General features: G+C 43.8%; 1 protein-coding gene across 1 annotated transcript; it reads left to right on the top strand.

Annotated features, from left to right (window-relative positions):
* Positions 1-271: 271 nt before the first annotated feature.
* Positions 272-3,213, top strand: LOC118915312 (uncharacterized protein CXorf49 homolog; the record flags this gene model as incomplete). Its single annotated transcript, XM_057495357.1, has 4 exons — positions 272-1,525; positions 2,113-2,269; positions 2,805-2,881; positions 3,148-3,213. Coding segments are annotated over exons 1-4 (1,554 nt in total), but the record flags the coding sequence as incomplete, so codon positions are not given.
* Positions 3,214-27,325: the final 24,112 nt, after the last annotated feature.

Here is a 27,325-nt window from a genome sequence, read left to right as displayed (position 1 = left end):
TATTGGCTAAGGCCTAGAGGGGCGGGCCAGCAAGGCTTGCTGGTTGGCGGGGGGAGGGGCAGGGGCAGTGGGGGAAGGGGCGGGGTGGGGGGAGCAGTGGGGGGAGGGGCGGGGCAGGCCAATGAGCGGAGGGCACGCGAGGTTTGATGCAATCTCATGAGGCACCTGCACACTCAGAGCCTGGAGCCACTATTGCAGGGGCAGTGACCTTGGAGGTCGTTGCCTGGGAGCCGGCCTGCGCACATGTGCAGCATGAGCTCCCCCCGACAAAATGTCTGCATGTGGGGCGGTTTCGGCTCAAAGGGTGGGAAGCAGGCCGGCGTCCACCCCGCAGATCCCGGAGCCCTGTGGGGGACCGGCGCTAGGCCTTGAAAGGGGGGCCCCCTGCGGCGGCAAGGGCGGGTTCCTGGACCCCGAGGGCTTCGAGTCCAAGCGGGAAGTGATGGAGGTGGGAGGGCCCATGCTTTGGGGCCGTGAAGGCCGACCTGGCTCCCTGGCCCAGGACAAGAGAGACGCTCTGCACTACGCATCCCACCTCGCTGACGAGTCTGTAGCGGCGGCCGTCACGCAGCAGCTGAGTGACCGGGGTACCCCGAGCGGGTGCAGAAAGCCATCCCCAGAGAGCTGTGCCTCTGAGGGCTTGGTCAAGTGGCCAGGCCCAGAGGCAGGGCCCGGTGGTGGGGGTGCACTTGCCCTTGGCTGTGTGGAATCGCAGGCAGCTTCTGCCACCCTGCTCCGGCTGGATGCGTTCGACGAGCCCTGGGCCTGGGAGAGGTTGTCTAAGAGAGGCAGAAGGAGTAGGCGGAAGGTCGGTGTGGGTCGACAGCGGCCCTGGGCAGAGGGCCAGACTGGGCCACCTTGGGACCCCAACTCATCAGATGAGTTGGGTGAGATCCAGCTGATGAGGATGAGCCTTTACCCCAAAGAAGGAGGGCAGGTCAAGCCCAGCAGCCCCGAGGTTTCCAGGAACACACCCAGATGCTCGAATTTACACCTCAGCGAGAATTTCCCTCATGTGCCAGGCTCTGTCCTGTCCTCAGCTCCCCGAGGGTTCACTTCAGCTGTGGAAAGGCAGGCTCTTGGCCAGCTGGACATCTCTTCCGCTAAGAAAATGCAGAGTGTGTTCTGGGAGAAGGTGGGGAGCAGGCCCAGCTACCCTGGAGCAGGAGTGGGAACTGCTGTCGGCGCGGCCAGCACAGGCGGCCTGTACCAGGCCACTCCTATGGAGAAGGTGGCCCAGGGGAAGAAATCCCCAGAGGATGTCTCCAAAGGTACTCTGGGGAAAACCTTCCCTTCCTGGGGCCAGAGAGTCCCAGCAGCTCCCCTGGAGACAGCCACCTTCCCCCCAGTCTCTGGTGTTCCACTGCCTGGGAAGTCCAAGAGGTATTCGTTGGTCCACTTGTTCGCCAAACACTCCAAGCACAGGGGTGCTGGGAAGAATTCTGTGGCCAGGAGGACACGAGAGATTGAGCTGCTGGTGGGAGGAGATAACGATCCAGATGGAGACCCAGTCCCAAAGGGCCAAGTGAGTAGGCCATGCTGCTGCTCCTCTCCCTCCCCATGCTTCTCCCCTCCCCCCACCCCCATACCACCACCTCTTGACCTCCACTGTCCACCCCTCAGCGGTTGTCCCTGGGCACCCTGGGTCGTTAGGATGCCAGATTGGGGTCGTTTCAGTAGGGGCAGACAGGAGGATGATGCTGCAGGTGTGCCGGCGCCATTCCAGACTGACCCTTGTCTGCAGGTTTCCTGCCCTCTCCCCCAGGGGGGCTGGGATGGAAGGGAAGGGAGGGCTGGTGGCTGATTTGGATTGGGGACCCCTTCAGAGTTTGGGAGGCACAGGTTCAGTGTTTAGATCTCCATTGTCAGTTTCCTGATTCCTACATCCTAGCTATTCCCCCAGCCTGCCTCACAGGGGCCTGGGCTTTCTCAGTGCCCCACTGTTCCCCCACCTAGCTCAGCTCTGCCTCCTGGCCTGGGGCTGACTGAAGGACAAAGGTGCTAATGAGGTCAGCCTCTGAATTTCCTTCTGTTCCCTGCCTCACCCCAGCCCTAAGCACACACGTGCAGGTACCCCCTCCGCCCCCTACCAGTGAGAAATTTTTGTTTTAGCCTCCAACACCCAGGCCAGGGCCATGTTGTCTGTGTATGCATTGTGGAGAATGCCACATTGGCAACCTGGACACCAGAGTCCCCCAGGTTCCAGGAAACTCACAGCCCTTGACCCCGATCCAGGAAGACATCATGCCCAGAGGGCCGGCACCCTCTGGTGAGTCTTGTGGGTTTGATAAGAGGGGAGGGGAGAGGGCATGAGGAGGGAAGCTCTGGCTCTGCTGGGGTCTCAGCCTCGCTCCCTGACAACCTGCCTGCCGGGGCAGCTTCTCACACAGGAAATGGGGTGTGGACAGGGCTAGCCATCGTGTGCGTGGGGTTTGGGTGGCAAGGGGCGATTGGTGGCAGTGCCATAAAGTGCACCTCTGGACATCGACTCTGAGTGGAGCCAAGCGTTTTCTGTTAAGTCCTGTTTGGCCATGCTGCTCATCCCAGGGGCTGGCTGTGGCTTCAGCTCTGGGAGGGTGCCACCCAGAGCCACAGCCCTTGGGGTCCTGGGCGAGCACAGTTGCAGATGGGCTTCCCCAGAGGAACAGGGGATGCATGCCCAGAGGGGAGGCTGCAGCAGCTGGGCAGAGCAGGGTCAACTTGTTGCCAGCAGAGGGTGGTGCTGCCTCGTGTTGGACCCAGCTAAGCCCTTTCTGCCTTACTGGGAGCCTCAGAAGCTGGATTTTGTGTTCTTTCCCTCTCAGGTGACCAGGAACCACTAGACATCTCCCTAAGACCAGAAAGGCAGCAGCAACCTGCTGGAGCACAGGGATGTTGTCAGGTAATGCTTCCCCTGGCTCCTAGGAGCACAGGCCCAAGTTAGATGGTGGGATCCAAGTCCAGGTTAAACTGACGTGCCCCCTCCCCAGTCCTGCACCCCACGGAGGGAGGGCACCTCCTTTCCACAGAGGAGCCCATGCCAGTCTGGCCACTGGGCTTCGGGATGGAGGGCCTGGGGAGGGGGGAGGGCGGGCAGGTGGGAGGTCAAGGATACAGGAGGTTAGAGCATTCTAACCATTTCTTCTTCTCTGCTGTCTGCCAGCCTAGTGTGTGGTGCTACAGAGAGAAATAGATGAGCTTAAAAAGCAACTCGAGAGGTGGAGCCAAGATGGCCGCGAGTAGAGCAGCGGAAATCTCCTCCCAAAACCACATATATCTATGAAAATATAACAAAGACAATTCTTCCTAGAATAAAGACCAGAGGACACAGGACAACATCCAGACCACATCCACACCTGCGAGAACCCAGCGCCTCGTGAAGGGGCAGCCCGAGCCAGGCCATGCCCACAGCAACAGTGGAGATAAACTCCATAGCAGCCGGGCAGGAAGCAGAAGCCCTGTCTGCAAGCAGCTACCCAGCACAAGCCACTAGAGGTTGCTGTTCTCCCAGGAGAGGAGGGCCACAAACCAACAAGAAGGGAAGTTCTTCCAGCCGTCACTCATCCCAGCTCTGCAAACTATTCCTATCACCACGAAAAGACAAAATTACAGGCAAACCAACATCACAGAGACACCAGAGAAGGAGACAGACCTAACCAGTCTCCCTGACAAAGAATTCAAAATAAAAATCATAAACATGCTGACAGAGATGCAGAGAAATATGCAAGAGATATGGAATGAACTCCGGAGGGAGATCACAGATGCCAGAAAGGAGATTACAGAAATGAAACAAACTCTGGAAGGATTTATAAGCAGAATGGATAAGATGCAAGAGGCCATTCATGGAATTGAAACCAGAGAACAGGAACGCATAGAAGCTGACATAGTGAGAGATAAAAGGATCTCCAGGAATGAAACAATAATAAGAGAACTGTGTGACCAATCCAAAAGGAACAATATCTGTATTATAGGGGTACCAGAAGAAGAAGAGAGAGAAAAAGGGATGGAAAGTATCTTGGAAGAAATAATTGCTGAAAACGTCCCCAAACTGGGGGAGGAAATAATCGAACAGAACACGGAAATACACAGAACCCCCAACAGAAAGGATCCAAAGAGGACAACACCAAGACACATAATAATTAAATTGGCAAAGATCAAGGACAAGGAAAGAGTTTTAAAGGCAGCTAGAGAGAAAAAGGTAACCTATAAAGGAAAACCCATCAGGCTAACATCAGACTTCTCAACAGATATACAGGCCAGAAGAGAATGGCATGATATATTTAATGCAATGAAACAGAAGGGCCTTGAACCAAGGATACTGTATCCAGCACGACAATCATTTAAATATGATGGTGGGAATTAAACAATTCCCAGACAAGCAAAAGCTGAGGGAATTTGCTTCCCACAAACCACCTCTACAGGACATCTTACAGGGACTGCTCTAGATGGGAGCACTCCTAGAAAGAGCACAGAACAAAACACCCAACATAGGAAGAATGGAGGAGGAGGAATAAGAAGGGAGAGAAGAAAAGAATCTCCAGACACTGTATATAACAGCTCAATAAGCGAGTTAAGTTAGGCAGTAAGATACTAAAGAGGCTAAACTTGAACCTTTGGTAACCACGAATTTAAAGCCTGAAATGGCAATAAGTACATATCTTTCAATAGTCACCCTAAATGTAAATGGACTTAATGCAGCAATCAAAAGACACAGAGTAATAGAATGGATAAAAAAGCAAGACCCATCTATATGCTGCTTACAAGAAACTCACCTCAAACCCAAAGACATGTACAGACCAAAAGTCAAGGGATGGAAAAACATATTTCAGGCAAACAACAGCAAGAAGAAAGCAGGAGTTGCAGTACTAATATCAGACAAAATAGACTTCAAAACAAAGAAAGTAACAAGAGATAAAGAAGGACACTACATAATGATAAAGGGCTCAGTCCAACAAGAGGATATAACCATTCTAAATATATATGCACCCAACACAGGAGCACCAGCATATGTGAAACAAATACTAACAGAACTAAAGGGGGAAATAGACTTCAATGCATTCATTCTAGGAGACTTCAACACACCACTCACCCCAAAGGATAGATCCACCAAGCAGAAAATGAGTAAGGACACAGAAGTACTGAACAACACAGTAGAGCGGATGGACCTAATAGACATCTATAGAACTCTACATCCGAAAGCAACAGGATATACATTCTTCTCAAGTGCACATGGAACATTCTGCAGAATAGACCACATAATAGCCCACAAAAAGAGCCTCAGAAAAATACAAAATATTGAAATTCTACCAACCAACTTTTCAGACCACAAAGGTATAAAACTAGAAATAAATTCTACAAGGAAACAAAAAGGCTCACAAACACATGGAGGCTTAACAACATGCTCCTAAATAATCAATGGATCAATGAACAAATTAAAATAGAGATCAAGGAATATATAGAAACAAATGACAACAATAACACAAAGCCCCAACTTCTGTGGGACATAGAGAAAGCAGTCTTAAGAGGAAAGTATATAGCGATCCAGGCACACTTGAAGAAGCAAGAACAATCCCAAATGAATAGTCTAACATCACAATTATCGAAATTGGAAAAAGAAGAACAAATGAGCCCTAAAGTCAGCAGAAGGAGGGACATAATAAGGATCAGAGAAGATATAAACAAAATTGAGAATAATAAAACAATAGCAAAAATCAATGAAACCAAGAGTTGGTTCTTTGAGAAAATAAACAAAATAGATAAGCCTCTAGCCAAACTTATTAAGACAAACTGAGAATCAACACAAATCAACAGAATCACAAATGAGAACGGAAAAATCACGACAGACTCCACAGAAATACAAAGAATTATTAAAGACTACTATGAAAACCTATATGCCAACAAGGTGGAAAACCTAGAAGAAATGGACAACTTCCTAGAAAAATACAACCTTCCAAGACTGACCAAGGAAGAAACACAAAAGTTAAACAAACCAATTACGAGCAAAGAAATTGAAACGGTAATCAAAAAACTACCCAAGAACAATACACCCTGGCTGGACAGATTTACCTCGGAATTTTATCAGACACACAGAGAAGACATAATATCCATTCTCCTTAAAGTTTTCCAAAAAATAGAAGAGGAGGGAATACTCCCAAACTCATTCTATGAAGCCAACATCACCCTAATACCAAAACCAAGCAAAGACCCCACCAAAAAAAATTACAGACCAATATCCCTGATGAATGTAGATGCAAAAATACTCAACAAAATATTAGCAAACCGAATTCAAAAATACTTCAAGAGGATCATACACCATGACCAAGTGGGATTCATCCCAGGGATGCAAGGATGGTACAACATTCGAAAGTCCATCAACATCATCCACCACATCAACAAAAAGAAAGACAAAAACCACATGATCATCTCCATAGATGCTGAAAAAGCATTTGACAAAGTTCAACATCCATTCATGATAAAAACTCTCAGCAAAATGCGAATAGAGGGCAAGTACCTCAACATAATAAAGGCCATATATCATAAACCCATAGCCAACGTTATACTCAACAGCGAGAAGCTGAAAGCTTTTCCTCTGAGATCGGGAACTAGACAGGGATGCCCACTCTCCCCACTGCTATTTAACATAGTACTGGAGGTCCTAGCCACGGCAATCAGACAAAACAAAGAAATACAAGGGATCCAGATTGGTAAAGAAGAAGTTAAACTGTCACTATTTGCAGATGACATGATATTGTACATAAAAAACCCAAACGACTCCACCCCAAAACTACTAGAACTGATATCGGAATACAGCAAAGTTGCAGGATACAAAATTAACACACAGAAATCTGTAGCTTTCCTATACACTAACAATGAACTGATAGAAAGAGAAATCAGGAAAACAATTCCATTCACAATTGCATCAAAAAGAATAAAATACCTAGGAATAAATCTAACCAAAGAAGTGGATGACCTATACTCTGAAAACTACAAGTCATTCTTAAGAGAAATTAAAGGGGACACTAACAAATGGAAACTCATCCCATGCTCATGGCTAGGAAGAATTAATATCGTCAAAATGGCCATCCTGCCCAAAGCGATATACAGATTTGATGCAATCCCTATCAAATTACCAGCAACATTCTTCAATGAACTAAAACAAATAATTCAAAAATTCATATGGAAACACCAAAGACCCCGAATAGCCAAAGCAATCCTGAGAAAGAAGAATAAAGTAGGGGGGATGTCACTCCCCAATTTCAAGCTCTACTATAAAGCCATAGTAATCAAGACATTTTGGTACTAGCACAAGAACAGAGCCACAGACCAGTGGAACAGACTAGAGACTCCAGACATTAACCCAAACATATATGGTCAATTAATATTTGATAAAGGAGCCATGGACATACAATGGCAAAATGACAGTCTCTTCAACAGATGGTGCTGGCAAAACTGGACAGCTACATGTAGGAGAATGAAACTGGACCATTGTATAACCCCACGCATAAAAGTAAACTCAAAATGGATCAAAGACCTGAATGTAAACCATGAAACCATTAAACTCTTGGAAAAAAACATAGGCAAAAACCTCTTAGACATAAACATGGGTGACCTCTTCTAGAACATATCTCCCCGGGCAAGGAAAACAACAGCAAAAATGAACAAGTGGGACTATATTAAGCTGAAAAGCTTCTGTACAGCAAAAGACACCATCAATGGAACAAAAAGGAACCCTACAGTATGGGAGAATATATTTGTAAATGACAGATCCGATAAAGGCTTGACATCCAAAATATATAAAGAGCTCACACGCCTCAACAAACAAAAATCAAATAATCCAATTAAAAAATGGGCAGAGGAACTGAACAGACAGTTCTCCAAAAAAGAAATACAGATGGCCAACAGACACATGAAAAGATGCTCCACATCGCTAATTATCAGAGAAATGCAAATTAAAACTACAATGAGGTATCACCTCACACCAGTAAGGATGGCTGCCATCCAAAAGACAAACAACAACAAATGTTGGCAAGGTTGTGGAGAAAGGGGAACCCTTCTACACTGCTGGTGGGAATGTAAACTAGTTCAACCATTGTGGAAAGCAGTATGGAGGTTCATCAAATGCTCAAAACAGACTTACCATTTGACCCAGGAATTGCACTCCTAGGAATTTACCCTAAGAACGCAGCAATCAAGTTTGAGAAAGACCAATGCACCCCTATGTTTATCGCAGCACTATTTACAATAGCCAAGAATTGGAAACAACCTAAATGTCCATCGGTAGATGAATGGACAAAGAAGATGTGGTACATATACACAATGGAATACTACTCAGCCATAAGAAGAGGGCAAATCCAACCATTTGCAGCAACATGGATGTAGCTGGAGGGTATTATGCTCAGTGAAATAACCCAAGCGGAGAAAGAGAAATACCAAGTGATTTCACTCATCTGTGGAGTATAAGAACAAAGGAGAAACTGAAGGAACAAAACAACAGTGGAATCACAGAACCCAAGAATGGACTAACAGGTACCAAAGGGAAAGGGACTGGGGAGGATGGGTGGGTAGGGAGGGATAAGGGGGGGAGGAAGAAGGTGGTATTAAGATCAGCATGCATGGGGGGGGTGGGAGAAATGGGAGGGCTGAACAACACAGAGAAGACAAGTAGTGATTCTACTACATTTAGCTATGCTGATGGACAGTGACTGTAAAGGGGTTTATAGCGGTGACCTGGTATAGGGGAGAGCCTAGTAAACATAATATTCTTCATGTAAGTGTCGATTAAAGATAACAAAAAAAAAAGAAAGAAAGAAAGAAAAGGGGGATTACTCCATGATAGGATAAAACTAAATGTAAATCAATGATTAATGCATGCTTTAAATATCCTTAATTTTGATCACTTAAAGGGTGTCAGATGATTGGCTATGGAGGCCCACTTTTCTGATAATATTCCTTTCTCTTAAAAAAATAAAAATAAAAAAGCAGTTCCTGTGTGGTGACCTCCAATGACTTCTACACAATGGTATAAAGGGCATATCAAAGTGTGGGCAAAGGGTCTGTTTGTGTTTATACAGAGGATCAAAGCCTAATTTGGCTACCCAGAAAATGAACTAAGATACGATATGAAGAAGAACTTCCAACATCAGCACTCTCTGGAAGAGTCATACCAGAAGATGATCATCAAAAAACCTCAACAAAGATCCAGGTGATGCTGCAGTCATAGCTGCAATAATTCCACCGGTTCCTGGAGTTGCCATGGGAATGAAGAAGGAGATATCTAAGCTGGCCTGTGCGTACAGCAAAACAACAAATTTGACTGGATCTACACTGTTGGAACTCAACCAAGAATTAGGAGAAGTGCAAGTTCAAGCGCTCCAAAATCTTACAACTACAGACTATCTACTGTTAAAAGAACATAAGGGATGTGAATATTCCCCAGGAATGGGTTGTTTTAATTTGTCTGATTTCTCTCAGACTGTTCCAGTACAGTTGGACAATATCCATCATATCATAGACAAATTTTCACAAATGCCTAGGGTGCCTAATTGGTTTTCTTGGCCTCACTGTAGATGGCTCGTAATTATATATCTGCTTTGGTTACGTAACTGTATTCCTATTATGTTAATGTGTGTGTGCAATTTAATTAGTTTAAAACCTATACATGCTTAAATTACTCTACAAGAAGATATGTCAGGGGGCGGAGCCAACATGGCGGCGTGAGTAGGACAGTGGGAATCTCCTCCCAAAAACATATATACTTTTGAAAATACAACAAACACAACTAGCCCTAAAAGAGAGACCAGAAGACGCAGGACAGTGGCCAGACTGCAGCTACACCAGCGAGAACCCAGCGACTGGTGAAAGGGGTAAGATACAAGCACCGGCCCTGCGGAACCCGAGCGCCCCTCCCCCCAGCTCCCGGCGGGAGAACAATAGGCAGAGCGGGAGGGAGACGGAGCCCAGGACTGCCGAACACCCAGCCCCAGCCATCCGGGCCAGAGCGCAGACACAGTAGATGCCCAGGGGGCCCTGGATACTGGGAGAACAGGGAGTAAGACCTCTGAGCGGGTGCTGAAGCTGATGCCCCTGTGACAAAGAAAAGCGGGGGCTTTTTGAAAGTCTTAAAGGGACAGGGACTTAACAGCTTGACGGAAAAAACCCAGGTCACAGTACAGCAGCTGGAAATTACAGGGAAAACCGGGTGCACTAACCCCCTGGGCAACAGCTCTGAGACCCCTCACGGAGGCAAACAGTCAAGCAGCCCCCCCATCCATCACCCCACCGGGCGCTGCGAAAGCAGAGAAGCAGCCTGAGACAAATTCCGCCCACAGAAAGGGAAATTTCTCCCTCCCGGCCAGGCAAGACACAAAGACCCACTCTACACGCAATTACCCAACACAAGCCACTAGGGGTCGCAGTTGCCCCAGTAAAGAAAGGCCAGTAGTAAGTGAAAATTTTGGCCCTCCCAGCTGACAGTCAATAGCACCTGTCAACATGAAAAGGCAAAAAAATATGATCCAGACAAGACTAACCCAGACAGCTTCGGCATCTGCTACATCTTCCCCTGAGAAGGAATCTGGGGAGATAGATTTAGCCAGTCTACCTGAAAAAGAATTCAAAACAAAAGTCATAACCATGCTGATGGACTTGCAGAGAAATATGCAAGAACTAAGGAAGGAGAATTCAGAAATAAAACAAGCTCTGGAAGGACTTCAAAACAGAATGGACGAGATGCAAGAGACCATTAATGGACTAGAAAACAGAGAACAGGAACGCAGAGAAGCTGATGCAGAGAGAGATAAAAGGATCTCCAGGAATGAAAGAATTTTAAGAGAGCTGAGTGATCAATATAAAAGAAATAATATAAGAATCATAGGCATTCCAGAAGAAGTAGAGAGAGAAAAGGGGATAGAAAATGTCTTTGAAGAAATAATTGCTGAAAATTTCCCCAAACTAGGGGAAGAAATGGCCTCTCAGACCACAGAGGTACACAGAACTCCCATGACAAGGGATCCAAGGAGGGCAACACCAAGACACATAATAATTAAAATGGCAAAGATCAAAGACAAGGACAAAGTATTACAAGCAGCCAGAGAGAAAAAAAGGTTACCTACAAAGGAAAACCCATCAGGCTATCATCAGACTTCTCAACAGAAACCCTACAGGCCAGAAGAGAATGGCATGATATACTTAATGCAATGAAACAGAAGGGCCTCGAACCAAGACTACTGTATCCAGCACGAATATCATTTAAATATGAAGGAGGGATTAAACAATTCCCAGACAAGCAAAAGTTGAGGGAATTTGCCTCCCACAAACCACCTCTACAGGGCATCCTACAGGGACTGCTCTAGATGGGAGCACTCCTAAAAAGAGCACACAACAAAACACCCAACATATGAAGAAGGGAGGAGGAGGAATAAGAAGGGAGAGAAATAAAGAATCATCAGATTGTGTTTATAATAGCTCAACAAGCGAGTTAAGTTAGACAGTAAGACAGTAAAGAAGCTAACCCTAAACCTTTGGTAACCACAAACTTAAAGCCTGCAATGGCAATAAATTCATACCTTTCAATAATCACCCTAAATGTAAATGGACTGAATGCACCAATCAAAAGACACAGAGTAATAGAATGGATAAAAAAGCAAGATCCATCCATATGCTGCTTACAAGAGACTCACCTCAAACCCAAAGACACGCACAGACTTAAAGTCAAGGGATGGAAAAAGATATTTCAAGCAAACAACAGAGAGAAGAAAGCAGGTGTTGCAATTCTGGTATCAGACAAAACAGACTTCAAAATAAAGAAAGTAACAAAAGACAAAGAAGGACATTACATAATGATAAAGGGCTCAGTCCATCAAGAAGATATAACCATTATAAATATATATGCACCCAATACAGGAGCACCAACATACCTGAAACAAATATTAACAGAACTAAAGGAGGAAATAGAATGCAATGCATTCATTCTAGGAGACTTCAACACACCACTCACTCCAAAGGACAGATCCACCAGACAGAAAATAAGTAAGGACACAGAGGCACTGAACAACACACTAGAACAGATGGACCTAATAGACATCTACAGAACTCTACATCCAAAAGCAACAGGATACACGTTCTTCTCAAGTGCACATGGAACATTCTCCAGAATAAACCACATACTAGGACACAAAAAGAGCCTCAGTAAATTCCAAAAGATTGAAATCCTACCAACCAACTTTTCAGACCACAAAGGCATTAAACTAGAAATAAACTGTTCAAAGAAAGCAAAAAGGCTCACAAACACATGGAGGCTAAACAACACGCTCCTAAATAATCAATGGATCAATGACCAAATCAAAATGGAGATCCAGCAATATATGGAAACAAATGACAACAACACTAAGCCCCAACTTCTGTGGGACACAGCAAAAGCAGTCTTAAGAGGAAAGTATATAGCACTCCAAGCATATTTAAAAAAGGAAGAGCAATCCCAAATGAACGGTCTAATGTCACAACTATCAAAATTGGAAAAAGAAGAACAAATGAGGCCTAAGGTCAGCAGAAGGAGGGACATAATAAAGATCAGAGAAGAAATAAATAAAATTGAGAAGAATAAAACAATAGCAAAAATCAATGAAACCAAGAGCTGGTTCTTCGAGAAAATAAACAAAATAGATAAGCCTCTAGCCAGACTTATTAAGAGGAAAAGAGAGTCAACACAAATCAACAGTATCAGAAATGAGAAAGGAAAAATCACAACAGATCCCGCAGAAATACAAAGAATTATTAGAGACTACTATGAAAACCTATATGCTAACAAGCTGGGAAACCTAGGAGAAATGGACAACTTCCTAGAAAAATACAACCTTCCAAGACTGACCCAAAAAGAAACAGAAAATCTAAACAGACCAATTACCAGCAACGAAATTGAAGCGGTAATCAAAAAACTACCAAAGAACAAAACCCCCGGGCCAGATGGATTTACCTCGGAATTTTATCAGACATACAGGGAAGACATAATACCCATTCTCCTTAAAGTTTTCCAAGAAATAGAAGAGGAGGGGATACTCCCAAACTCATTCTATGAAGCTAACATCACCCTAATACCAAAACCAGGCAAAGACACCACCAAAAAAGAAAACTACAGACCAATATCCCTGATGAACGTAGACGCAAAAATACTCAACAAAATTTTAGCAAACCGAATTCAAAAATACATCAAAACCATCGTACACCATGACCAAGTGGGATTCATCCCAGGGATGCAAGGATGGCACAACATTCGAAAGTCCATCAATATCATCCACCACATCAACAAAAAGAAAGACAAAAACCACATGATCATCTCCATAGATGCTGAAAAAGCATTTGACAAAGTTCAACATCCATTCATGATAAAAACTCTCAGCAAAATGGGAATAGAGGGCAAGTACCTCAACAAAATAAAGGCCATCTATGAAAAACCCACAGCCAACATTATATTGAATAGCGAGAAGCTGAAAGCATTTCCGCTGAGATCGGGAACTAGACAGGGATGCCCACTCTCCCCACTGTTATTTAACATTGTACTAGAGGTCCTAGCCACGGCAATCAGACAAAACAAAAAAATACAAGGAATCCAGATTGGCAAAGAAGAAGTCAAACTGTCACTATTTGCAGATGACATGATACTGTACATAAAAAACCCTAAAGACTCCACCCCAGAACTACTAGAACTGATATCGGAATACAGCAAAGTTGCAGGATACAAAATCAACACACAGAAATCTGTGGCTTTCCTATATACCAACAATGAACCAACAGAAAGAGAAATCAGGAAAACAACTCCATTCACAATTGCATCAAAAAAAATAAAATACCTAGGAATAAACCTAACCAAAGAAGTGAAAGACTTATATTCTGAAAACTACAAGTCACTCTTAAAAGAAATTAAAGGGGACACTAACAGATGGAAACGCATCCCATGCTCGTGGCTAGGAAGAATTAATATCGTCAAAATGGCCATCCTGCCCAAAGCAATATACAGATTTGATGCAATCCCTATGAAACTACCAGCAACATTCTTCAATGAACTGGATCAAATAATTCAAAAATTCATATGGAACCACCAAAGACCCCGAATAGCCAAAGCAATCCTGAGAAAGAAGAATAAAGTAGGGGGGATCTCACTCCCCAACTTCAAGCTCTATTATAAAGCCATAGTAATCAAGACAATTTGGTACTGGCACAAGAACAGAGCCACAGACCAATGGAACAGACTAGAGAATCCAGACATTAACTCAGACATATATGGTCAATTAATATTTGATAAAGGAGCCATGGACATACAATGGCGAAATGACAGTCTCTTCAACAGATGGTGCTGGCAAAACTGGACAGCTACATGTAGGAGAATGAAACTGGACCATCGTCTAACCCCATATACAAAAGTAAACTCAAAATGGATCAAAGACCTGAATGTAAGTCATTAAACCATTAAACTCTTGGAAGAAAACATAGGCACAAACCTCTTAGACATAAACATGAGTGACCTCTTCTTGAACATATCTCCCCGGGCAAGGAAAACAACAGCAAAAATGAGCAAGTGGGACTATATTAAGCTGAAAAGCTTCTGTACAGCAAAAGACACCATCAATAGAACAAAAAGAAACCCTACAGTATGGGAGAATATCTTTGAAAATGACACATCCGATAAAGGCTTGACGTCCAGAATATATAAAGAGCTCACATGCCTCAACAAACAAAAAACAAATAACCCAATTAAAAAATGGGCAAAGGAACTGAACAGACGGTTCTCCAAAAAAGAAATACAGATGGCCAACAGACACATGAAAAGATGCTCCACATCGCTAATTATCAGAGAAATGCAAATTAAAACTACAATGAGGTATCACCTCACACCAGTAAGGATGGCTGCCATCCAAAAGACAAACAACAACAAATGTTGGCGAGGCTGTGGAGAAAGGGGAACCTTCCTACACTGCTGGTGGGAATGTAAACTTGTTCAACCATTGTGGAAAGCAGTATGGAGGTACATCAAAATGCTCAAAACAGACTTACCATTTGACCCAGGAATTGCACTCCTAGGAATTTACCCTAAGAATGCAGCAATCAAGTATGAGAAAGATCAGTGCACCCCTATGTTTATCGCAGCACTATTTACAATAGCCAAGAATTGGAAGCAACCTAAATGTCCATCGATAGATGAATGGATAAAGAAGATGTGGTACATATACACAATGGAATACTACTCAGCCATAAGAAAAGGGCAAATCCAACCATTTGCAGCAACATGGATGGAGCTGGAGGGTATTTTGCTCAGTGAAACAAGCCAAGCAGAGAAAGAGAAATACCAAATGATTTCACTCATCTGTGGAATATAAGAACAAAGGAAAAACTGAAGGAACAAAAAAGCAGCAGAATCACAGAACTCAAGAATGGACTAACAGGTACCAAAGGGAAAGGGACTGGGGAGGATGGGTGGGTAGGGAGGGATAAGGGGGGGAGAAGTAGGGGGGTATTAAGATTAGCATCCATAGCGGGGTGGGAGAAAGGGGAGGGCTGTACAACACAGAGAAGACAAGTAGTGATTCTACAACAGGTTGCTACGCTGATGGACAGTGACTGTAAAGGAGTATATAGGGGGGACCTGGTATAGGGGAGAGCCTAGTAAACAAAGTATTCATCATGTAAGTGTAGATTAATGATTAAAAAAAAATGCAGTTCCTATGTGGTGACCTCTAATGAGTTCTACACAATGATATAAAGGACATATAAAAGGGTAGGCAAAGGGTCTGTTTGTGTTTATACAGAGGATCAAAGCCTAATTTGGCTACCCCGAAAATGAACTAAGAAACGATATGAAAGAGAACTTCCAACATCAGCACTCTCGGGAAGACTCATGCCAGAAGATGATCATCAAAAAACCCCAACAAAGATCCACGCACTGCTACAGCTGTAGATGCACTCATCCCACCAGCTCCTGGACTTGCCATGGGAATGAAGGAGATATCTAAGCTGGCCTGTGCATACAGTAAAACAACAAATTTGACTGGATCTATACTGTTGGAACTCAACCAAGAATTAGGAGAAGTGCAAATTGTAGCGCTCCAAAATCTTACAACTACAGACTCTTTACTGTTAAAAGAACATATGGGATGTGAACAGTGCCCAGGAATGGGTTGTTTTAATTTGTCTGATTTTTCTCAAACTATTCAAATTCAGTTAGATAATAACCATCATATCATTGATAAGTTTTCACAAATGCCTAGGGTGCCTAACTGGTTTTCTTGGTTTCACTGGAGATGGCTGGTAATTACAGGTATGCTTTGGTTTTGTAACTATACTCCTATTATGTTAATGTGTGTGCGCAATTTAAGTAGTAGCTTAAAATCTATACATGCTGAAGTTACTCTACAAGAAGATATGTCAAAGAAATAATCAATCTTCCCATGTTTTCTCCCGCCTGCTACTTCTATAGCTTTTCTTCTTCCTTCCTAATTACAACGAATTCTTAAATAGAATTCATGCCTCATATCAAATTTACCGAGTATCATAACTCCTCCAAGTGGTAAAGATACCTCAAGACAAATGCTGGGCATAGAAGCCACAGGGCATAAATATGCAAAGAAATAAAAAGCTAACCATTTCAAACAATAAGGCTTCTCTCTCACTTACCAACTTAACATTTCCCTGTATGGCCCCGGAAGATGACTGGTTAGCCAGAGACGGGTAAGATTCCTCAAGGGAGGAACAACCTAAGACAGGCACAGTCGCAGGGGGGTCATCAGGTGAGAAATTGGGGATCAACAGAGGTGAGGCTTAGAACCTCACCCCCCCTGTTCTGAGAGAAATCTTCTGCATATGTGGATGTTTTATTGCCCTTGTCTAGCTTGGATTAACACATAGTCTACAGGCACACACCTGATCATCTACATTTGCTCTCTTACAACACTAAACTATGTTTTCTACCTTTATGTTGTATCTACCTACCACTTCAGCATCTTATTAAAAATAATAAAGAGAGAAATGTGGTATCCACATATAAGTCAAGTATAAAAATCAAATGGGTATTCATATTTGAACTGACTGTTTATAGTTCATAATGCATGAGCAAAACCAAAAGTTTCTGTGATGACTGCCCTTGTACTGTTCACCATGTAACTTATTCACTATGTAAGAATTTGTTCTCCATGTAAGAACTTGTTCGTTATGCTTCAGAAGATTGGAGACTGACGAAAATGAGGCTTGGGGTGGATTAATGATTGTGCATTGAGCATTGACTCCCCTATACAAAATTTTATTGTTGTTAACAACCATTTGATCAATAAATATGAGAGATGCCCTAACAACAACAACCAAGAAAAAGTACACACTTCCAATTGTAAAATAAATAAGCAACCGGGATGTAATGTATAGCATAAGGAATATAGTCAAAATATTGTAACAACTTGGTATGGTGATAGCTGGTACTTAGAATTATCATGTATATAAATGTTGAATCACTGTGTTGTACACCTGAAACTAATGTAATGTAATACTGTGTGTCAACTACCCTTCAATAAAAAATAATTATCTAAAAAAAAAAAAAAAAAAAAAAAGAAGATATGTCAAAGAAATAATCAATCTTCCCATGTTTTCTTCCGTCTGCTACCTCTATAGCTTTTCTTCTTCCTTCCTAATTACAACCCTTAAATAGAATTCGTTCCTCATATCGAATTTACTGAGTATCATAATTCCTCCAAGTGCTAAAGATACCTCAAGACAAATGCTGGGCATAGAAGCCACAGGGCATAAATATGCAAAGAAGTAAAAAACTAACCTTTTCAAACAATATGGCTTCTCTCTCACTTACCAACTTACATCTCCCTGTATGGCCCCGGAAGATGACTGGTTAGCTGGAGATGGGTAAGATTCCTCAAGGGAGGAACAACCTAAGACAGGCACAGTCGCAGGGGGGCCATCAGGTGGGAAATTGGGGATCAACAGAGGTGAGGCTTAGAACCTCTCCCCTCCTGTTTTGGGAGAAATCTTCTGCATCCGTGGATGTTTTATTGCCCTTGTCTAGCTTGGATTAACACATAGTCTACAGACACACACCTGATCAACTACATTTCCTCTCTTACAACACTAAACTAAGTTTTCTACCTTTATCTTACATCTACCTACCACTTCAGCATTTTATTTTAAAAAAAAATAATAATAATGATAAAGGGAGAAATGTGGGATCCACATATAAATCAAGTATAAAAATCAAACGAATATTCATATTTGACCTGATTGTTTATAGTTCATAATGCCTGATCAAAACCGAAAGTTTCTGTGATGTCTGCCCTTGCACTGTTCACCATGTAAGAACTTATTCACTATGTAAGAATTTGTTTACCATGTAAGAACTTGTTCATTATACTTCAGAAGATTGGAGACTGTTGAGAATTAGGCTTGGGGTTGATTAATGTTTGTGCATTGAGTCCCCTATACAGAATTTTATTGTTGTTAACAACCATTTGATCAATAAATATAAGATATGCCCTCTCAAAAAAAAAAAAAAAAAAGCAACTCGGTATGAGGAACCTCGGGCTGGGGCTGGGGCAGGGGCAGGAGGCAGACTGTGGAGTCTCGGTGCCAAGTCTAGGGAGTAGGGGGTGGCCTGGCTGGGGGTACTCTCCTGTGGGGGAGGAGAGCCTAGCAGGCCTGGCCCTGTAGCCTGCTGTGCATGTTCACCAGCCTGGGGGTGGCAGGTGGGGGGTGCAAATGGGAAAGCATCGCCTGCACTGCATCACACTTTGCAAAAATGAAATCTCCTCTTCTCAGGACGTTTAGAGATGCCCCATTGATTTTCCCTTTACCTGCCGCTTGGTATGGCTAGTATGGGTGTGTGTGTGTGTGTATGAATGACAAGTTCTGAGAGGTTCTGATATGTCCCAAAGCTTGAGAAGAACTGACACTTTAGTTCCCATTTACTAAACATGTCCACATTTAATTCAGGTGGTGGGTGAGTGAGTCAGTGAGTGAGTCCTGGGCCCTGTGGACAGGGGCTGCAGGGGGTTGCAGGTTGCAGGGCTAGGCAGTGCCCCCCGGGGTGACATGGGGTATGAGTTCATCTGTCCCCATGTCTGCAGCGTCTGCTTAGGCCTCTCTCTGTTTCAGCGACCATGCAGTCCCTGGTTGACAAGTTCCAGGCCCTTTGAAGTGAGTGTTGCACACTCCATGCCCCTTCCCATAGTCCTGGCTGTTGAGGAGGGCTGTGGGATGGCCCTGGCTGGAGGCTTTTCCCTGACTCTGCTCTGTTCCACAGGTTGAGCCCAGCGTCTTTGTACAAGAGGAGCAGCTGGTCGCTGTGGAGCCCGGGAGCTGTGGCCAAGCTGGGTCCCTCCTTTTGTTCTGCCTCAGCCGGGCTTCCTCTCCTGCTTCTTTTGCCCCCTCCCCACCCCAGTTCACAGCAGTTTCAAATTAAAGTACCTCTCATATTCTGTGGTCTGTCTGCTCTCTGGGGGCCAGGAGGAGTGGGAGAGGGGTGGGACTGGGAGCTGCTCCACTTCAGAGCCTTTTCCAGAACAGCACCTCTGGCATTGCGCAGTGGCCTTCTCCCTGTGGGGAGTCCGGGCCAGCCTCTAGTAGGGGCCCTGCAGTCAGGCCACCAGAGGGCCCTGGGTCTGGCCTCTGTATGGGCTCTGCCTGGCCACATGAGCAGTTCCTCCCTTCCCCCTGCAGGCCCTCTTGGCTTCTCTCCTGATCTCCTCCTCTTGGGTCTCTGGGTTCCCAGGTATTGCTGTTCCTCTCCCTACCCTTCAGCAGGATCCCCAGACCCCCTTCCAGAGCTCTAAGCCCCCTTCCCCTCCCTGGTTGGGATCTCGGTCCCGCTTGTCCCGTCCACCCTGCCTGGCTGGCCGTGTGCCCTTGGCCTCCCTTGTGGCTTTCCTTTGGCAGCTTTCCCTGCACCTGTGCTTCAGCAGGTGTTAAAGAATGTGGTGGGACTCATCTTCCCTCTCCCAAGGCCCAGTGTTCTCTGCGGAGTCCTTACCTCCCTCAGGTGCTACCATGCACAGGATAAGTTACCCATGGTCCCATGTGACGTCCTCCTCTCCTTTGACAAAGCCGTCACCTTTGACACTTGGTTACTGATCCCATGGGGCTGCCCTCCTTGGCTTCAGTAGAGGGGAGGATGCAGAACTCACAGTCCAGGGGCTTGCAGAGCAAGAGCGGAGGTACAGGGAACATGACAGGGAAAGCACAGGTTGGTTTCTGGGCTGGAGGTCAGAGCAAGGAGTCTGTCGTGGTGTTTCTGGGCCAACCTCGGGGAAACTGCCCATCCAGCAGCTAGAAATGGATGATCTGGCCCCCAGAGTTTCACCTCCCTCCTGTCCTAGCCAGCTAACCAGCCCTCCCCCAGCCTGGTCCTCTCCATGCCCTTGAGTGGAAAGTGGCCAGTTTCTATGGCACACATGCTTGATTAGGTCTCAGTGTTCTTGCACAGCCCCAGCAAATACACCCACGACACAGATGTTCCTGGAAATGCTATTTCGGTGTCCCAGCTCAATCTTCCAGAGGCCTTTCTAGGTCACATGAGACTTAATCTGAACTCCGTGTTTGATTTCCCTGTTGCTCGCATTTGGGGACCACCTCCTTCCTTCAACCAGGACCCAGGGCTAGGGCTTCAGTACAAGAGGGTACCGAGTGAGGGAAGCTTCTGCCAGACTCCCTTGCCGAGTGACTGGGGTTTAATATATAAATGGAGGGATGATGGGGAATGGAACATTCATGGTTGGCATGTGTGCGCCTGTATGGATTGGTGAATGATAGTGTTTGGGGATAATCTCCTTTGAAGGAGAAAGATGTGACTGCAGAATAAGGGGAGTAGAGACTGGTCAAGAATCCAGAAAGGATGGAGTGAGCAAGAGCAAGGGTTGGATCTGTGTTTCGGGGGGTGTTGTTAAATTCCTAAAGCACAGGAGGGGAATGACAGGGAAGTTGCCAAACTGCACTATGGCATGTCGGAACACTCATAATGCTGGAGTCTTTGGAGGAGGCTCTGGATCCTAGTCTGTGATCCTGCGGTATCTGACATCTCCTGTGTGTGTCGATGGAGTGAGAGTGGGAAGGTCGACTTCATCAGAGTAGCCAGGACACCCCTCATCTAAGAAGCAGGGAGCTCACATAGGAGACTGTCCCAGTCGAGCTAGCCAGGACACAGGCAGGAGGGCACAGTGCAGATGGGCAGTAGGGTGCCCTCTCCTGGAAATGGGGCAGACTCAGTCCACCGTCCCCATACTCACCCTGTCTCTCTTGCAGGCCCGTGGCCAGAGCTCAGGTGACAGACCCCCATGTCCCGAATGGGACAGCCATGGACCTCAGGGGTGCAGAATAACGTTGGTGGGACTCAATGCTTCCACTTCTAAACCCTCACTTGAGAAGGTGAACTGGATTGCTTAGGCTACAGATTTGACCCCGACCCAACAGTGGTAATTTCTTGGCAGGGTAACAGCGTGCTGCTGTCTGAGTGAATGAGTTTGGCAGAGACTTTCCAACTGGGGTTTCCAACCAGCCAGACACGCAGGCAAGTTATGAATGGGCAGAAGTCCAGCACAGATACTGCTCCAGGAGTTGGGGGGCGTGGTCACCAAGGGTGAGGATGAGGAGAAGCACACTGAAGGAGTCATGGGAGAACATGAACACAACCCCAGTGACTAGTTTTGCCAGGCTCCCTTCCCTCCTCTGAGAACATGGTCTCTCTGTTCCATATTCACACCAACTACAACACAATAACATTGCTATAACAGTGTACATCACAGACTACCAGCTAGGGCCTTGCAGGTCCAGGGGGTATTCATAAGTGGCCAATTCTGACACATAGATCAAAGAAATACATCTGGGTCCCAGGGGAAATGAGGCGGTCAGACCCCCATCCTAATACAATGTGTCACTGTTGCCTTCCCCTCAAGCCTCCTGTCCAGCCAAGGAAGCAGTGGGGCTCACCTGGAGAGCCCTAGGCCCCATCCTTCCCCATCCTGCTACCTACCCAGCTCCTGGGCAGATGCCCCTCTCCATCACCCCCACGGCCACCAGCACCACCACCAGGAGTGGCCAACCACTCTCTGTGGACTCTTGGGGGGATTGGCAAACCCAGGGAAGGTAGGAGGAGGTGAGCACTAGAGAGGGAGAAGGGTGTGGTAGGCAGAGTAATGGTCCCCAAGGATGTCCACGTCCTAATTCCTGGAATTGGCTAACATGTTACCTTGCGTGGCAACGGGAGCTTAAGGTCACAGATGTAATTACAATTGCCTCTCAGCTGACTTAGAATGAGGAGACTCTCGCCCAAGTTTGCCACGTCCAGCCAGGCACACTGGGACTGCCAGGGTGACCATGTGAACACTACCTGCCTGACTCCTGGGGGCACCATTGGCATGACTACAGGGTGCTTGGTGCCCCTGCTTTTGTGTGATGTGGAAGCCCTGGTAAGCACCACTCAGATTTAGAGAACATGCCAGTACCTTTGGAACCCTTTTTATGCCAAAGCCAATCACTTATCCTCCCCAGTTCTCCTAAGGTAAGTGCCATCCTGACTTCTTAGGATTTTCAGGACTTTTATAAAGGATAACAATTGCTATTTAATGCATAGCCCTCATAAAGATGTAAAAGAAAAATTACCTGAAATTAAGCATTAATTATATCTATAAAGCACTGTATACATGTACATAATTACCGAAAACATATACCTACAATTTGACAAATAATTATGAAGTGATCGAGCCATGTAGCTTCTGCTTGGGAGAAGTCATGGTACATTGCACCTCCAGAAGTGCCATCTGTGTCCCTGTCTGTGAAGGAAGCCAAATGCAAAAGTATACACACTGCTTGCTTCCACTTATGTGACGTTCTTGAAAAGGCAAAACCACAGGGACAGAAAAGCAGATCGGTGGTTGCCAGGATCTGGGGGTTGAGAGAAGGGGTTTAACTACCAGAAGAAATTTTTGGGGTGATGAAAATGGGTTATATTTTATTCTGGTAGTGATCCCCTAACAGTATGAGTTCATAAAGACTCATAGACATTGTATGTAAATTACATCTCAATAATGCCACATCTTTAACATCTTTAAAAAAAGATGTAAAAAAGTCTGTCACAAGTGGATATTGATGCTATTAAGTGTTTTTCTCTGAATATGAGGATCATAATTTTCTCCTGTAATCAGTTAATGTGGAATATTATATTACCTTACCTTATTTTCTGAAGTTAACTCAGGGTTGTATTCCTGGGATGAATCAAATTTAGTCATGGCACATTATGTTTTTTCCTTCTTATATCCTATAAGATTCAGTTTGCTAAAATTCTGTTTCTGACCCTTGCTTCTATGTCAAGAGCATGTGACTGACCCACAATTTCCGTTTCCCAAACTGTCCTTGACAGGATATAGTGTCAAGTTATTCCATCCTCACAAAATGAGTAGGAGAGTGTCCCTCCTTTTCTGTTTTTCCTCAAAGTTCATGTCAAGTTAAAAATATTTTTGCCTAGGATGCTTGTCAGTATTCAGTAGAGAAGCCTGGGATTTTTTGTGAAAAGCGTTCTGAGTACTGATGTATTTCCTTGTGGGTATGGAACACCTCATGTTGGTTGTTCCTTCTTCAATCATTTATTGGAATTTTTTTTTTTTTACAGATGAGTTACCTTTCTCAAGTTTTCAAAGTGATTGGAGAAAAATGGTCCATAAAACCCTCTTTTCCCCCCAATTTTTTACTTATAAATGCTTGTGCCATGGATAGTTGCAAGGATCACCCACTTATCCTTCACCTGGATTTGCCCATTATTAACATTTTGCACATTTGCCATATTCTCTCCTTCTGCTTTTTAAAATTGTTTTGTTGAATCATTTGAGTTACTTGAAGACATTACAGATATATTTTGGCATGTATCTCTTAAGAAAAGAGATAGTCTGCTACAAAATCTTAATGCAATCATCACACTGAGAAAATTTAACTGTGGGAGCAAGGAAAAGATGGCAGAGTAAGAAGGCAAGGTGAAAATGTCCTCCCACATGCACACCAAGGACAGAGTTTTAAAGGCAGCTAGAGAGAAAAAGGTCACCTACAAAGGAAAACCCATCAGGCTATCATCAAATTCCTCAACAGAAATCTTACAGGCCAGAAGAGAATGGCATGATATATTTAATGCAATGAAACACAAGGGCCTTGAACCAAGTATACTGTATTCAGCACAATTATCATTTAAATGCGAAGGAGGGATTAAACAATTCCCAGACAAGCAAAAGTTGAGGGAATCTGCCTACCACAAACCATCTCTACAGGATACTTTAAAGGGACTGCTCTGGATGGGAGCACTCCTCAGGCTAAATAGATATCACCAGAGAAAATAAAATCACAGCAAAGAAAGCAGACCAACCAAATACTAACTAAAGGCAAAAAATAAAATAAACTACTAACAAAAGCAGTCAAAGAAAACACAAAAGAGTACAAAATAATACACCTAACATATAAAGAATGGAGGAGGAGGAACAAGAAGGTAGAGAAATAAAGAATCATCAGACTCTGTTTATAATAGCCTAATAAGCGAGTGACATTAGATAGTTAGATAGTAAAGAAGCTACCCTTGAACCTCTGGTAACCATGAATGTAAAGCCTGCAATGGTAATAAGTACATATCTTTCAATAATCACCCTAAATGTAAATGCACTGAATGCACCAATCAAAAGACACAGAGTAAGAGAATGGATAAAAAAGCAAGATCTGTCTATATGCTGCTGACAATAGACTCACCTCAAACCCAAAGACATACACAGACTAAAAGTCAAGGGGTGGAAAAAGATATTTCATGCAAGCAATAGGGAGAAAAAAGCAGGTGTTGCAGTACTAGTGTCAGACAAAATAGACATCAGAACAAGAAAGGAACAAGAGATAAAGAAGGCCTGGATAGCTAAATACTTTTCTCTTAGAACTGGCGTCTCTGCATCCCACAGAAGTTGGGGCTTTGTACTGTTGTTGTCATTTGACTCCATATATTGCTTGATCTCTGTTTTAATTTGGTCATTGGTCCACTGATTATTTAGGAGCATGTTGTTAAGCCTCTGTGTTGTGAGCCTTTTTGTTTTCTTTGTACAATTTATTTCTACATACATAATGATATTGGGTCATTACATAATGATAAAAGGGTCAGTCCAACAAGAGGATATAACCATTATAAATATATATGCACCCAATATAGGAGCACCAACATATGTGAAACAAATACTAAGAGAATTAAAGGAAGAGATAGAATGCAATGCATTCATTTTAGGAGACTTCAACACACCACTCACTCCAAAGGACAGATCCACCAGAAAGAAAATAATTAAGGAAATAGAGACACTGAACAACACAATAGAACAAATGGATCTAAGAGGAATCTCCAGAATTCCACACCCAAAGGCAGCATAATGTACGTTCTTCTCATGGAAATGTGCAGATGGAACATTTTCCAAAATAGACCATATACCAGGCCACAAAAAGAGCCTCACTAAATTAAAAAAGACAGAAATTTTACCAACCAACTTCTCAGACCACAGTGGTATAAAACTAGAAATAAACTGTACAATGACAACAAAAAGGCTCACAACACAGAGGCTTAACAACATGCTCCTAAATAATCAATGGACCAATGACCAAATTAAAACAGAGATCAAGCAATATATGGAGTCAAATGACAACAACAGTACAAAGCCCCAACTTCTGTGGGATGCAGATGCCAGTTCTAAGAGGAAAGTATATAGCTATCCAGGCCTTTTTAAAGAAGGAAGAAAAATCCCAAATGAATAGTCTAATGTCACAATTATTGAAACTGGAAAAAGAAGAACAAATGAGGCCCAAAGTCAGCAGAAGGAGGGACACAAAAAAGATCAGAGAAGAAATAAATAAAATTGAGAAGAATAAAACAATATAAAAAATCAATGATACCAATAGCTGGTTCTTTGAGAAAATAAACAAAATAGATAAACCCCTAACCAGGCTTATCAAGCAAAAAAAAGAGAGTCTACTCACATAAACAGAATCAGAAATGAGAAAGGAAAAATCACGACAGAAATCACAGAAATACAAAGACTTATTAGAGAATGTTATGAAAAATTATATGCTAACAAACTGGGAAACCTAGAAGAAATGGACAACTTTCTAGAAAAATACAACCTTCAAAGACTGACCCAGGAAGAAACAGAAAATCTAAACAGACCAATTACCAGCAACGAAATTGAAGCGGTAATCAAAAAACTACCCAAGAGCAAATTTCCCAGGCCAGATGGATTTACCAAGGAATTTTATCAGACATATAGAGAAGACATTCTCCTTAAAGTTTTCGGAAAAATAGAAGAGGAGGGAATACTTCCAAACTCATTCTATGAAGCCAACATCACCCTAATACCAAAACCAGGCAAAGACCCCACCAAAAAAGAAAACTACAGACCAATATCCCTGATGAAAGTAGATACAAAAATGCTCAACAAAATATTAGCAAAGTGAATTCAAAAATACATCAAGAGGATCATACACCATTACCAAGTGGGATTCATCCCAGGCATGCAAGGATGGTACAACAGTAAAAAATCCATCAACATCATCCACCACATCAACAAAAAGAAGAACAAAAACCACATGATCATCTCCATAGATGCTGAAAAAGCATTCAACAAAATTCAACATCCATTCATGATAAAAACTCTCAACAAAATGGGCATAGAGGGCAAGTACCTCAACATAATAAAGGCCATATATGACAAACCCACAGCCAACATCATACTTAACAGTGAGAAGCTGAAAGCTTTTCCTATAAAATCGGGAAAAAGACAGGGATGCCCACTCTCCCCTCTGTTATCCAACATAGTACTGGAGGACCTAGCCACGGCAGTCAGACAAAACAAAGAAATACAAAGCATCCAGATTGGTAAAGAAGAAGTCAAACTGTCTCTGTTTGCAGATGACATGATATTGTACAGAAAAAACCCTAAAAACTCCACTCCAAAACTACCAGAACAAATATCAGAATTCAGCAAAGTTTCCGCATACAAAATTAATACACAGAAATCTATTGCTTTCCTATACACTAATGATGAACTAGCAAAAAGAGAGATCAGGAAAACAATTCTGTTTGCAATTGCATCAAAAAGAATAAAATACCTAGGAATAAAGCTAAACAAGGAAGTGAAAGACCTATACCCTGAAAACTACAAGACACTCTTAAGAGAAATTAAAGAGGTCACTAACAAATGGAAACACATCCCATGCTCTGGGCTAGGAAGAATTAATATTGTCAAAATGGCCATCCTGCTTAAAGCAATCTACAAATTCAATGCAATCCCTATCAAAATAACAACAGCATTATTCA

The sequence above is a fragment of the Manis pentadactyla genome, chromosome X (genome assembly GCF_030020395.1).
Source record: "Manis pentadactyla isolate mManPen7 chromosome X, mManPen7.hap1, whole genome shotgun sequence".
NCBI classification, from domain to species: Eukaryota; Metazoa; Chordata; class Mammalia; order Pholidota; family Manidae; genus Manis; species Manis pentadactyla.
The sequence above is the reverse complement of the archived record's forward strand: the minus strand, read 5'-3'. Positions and strand labels throughout refer to the sequence as shown.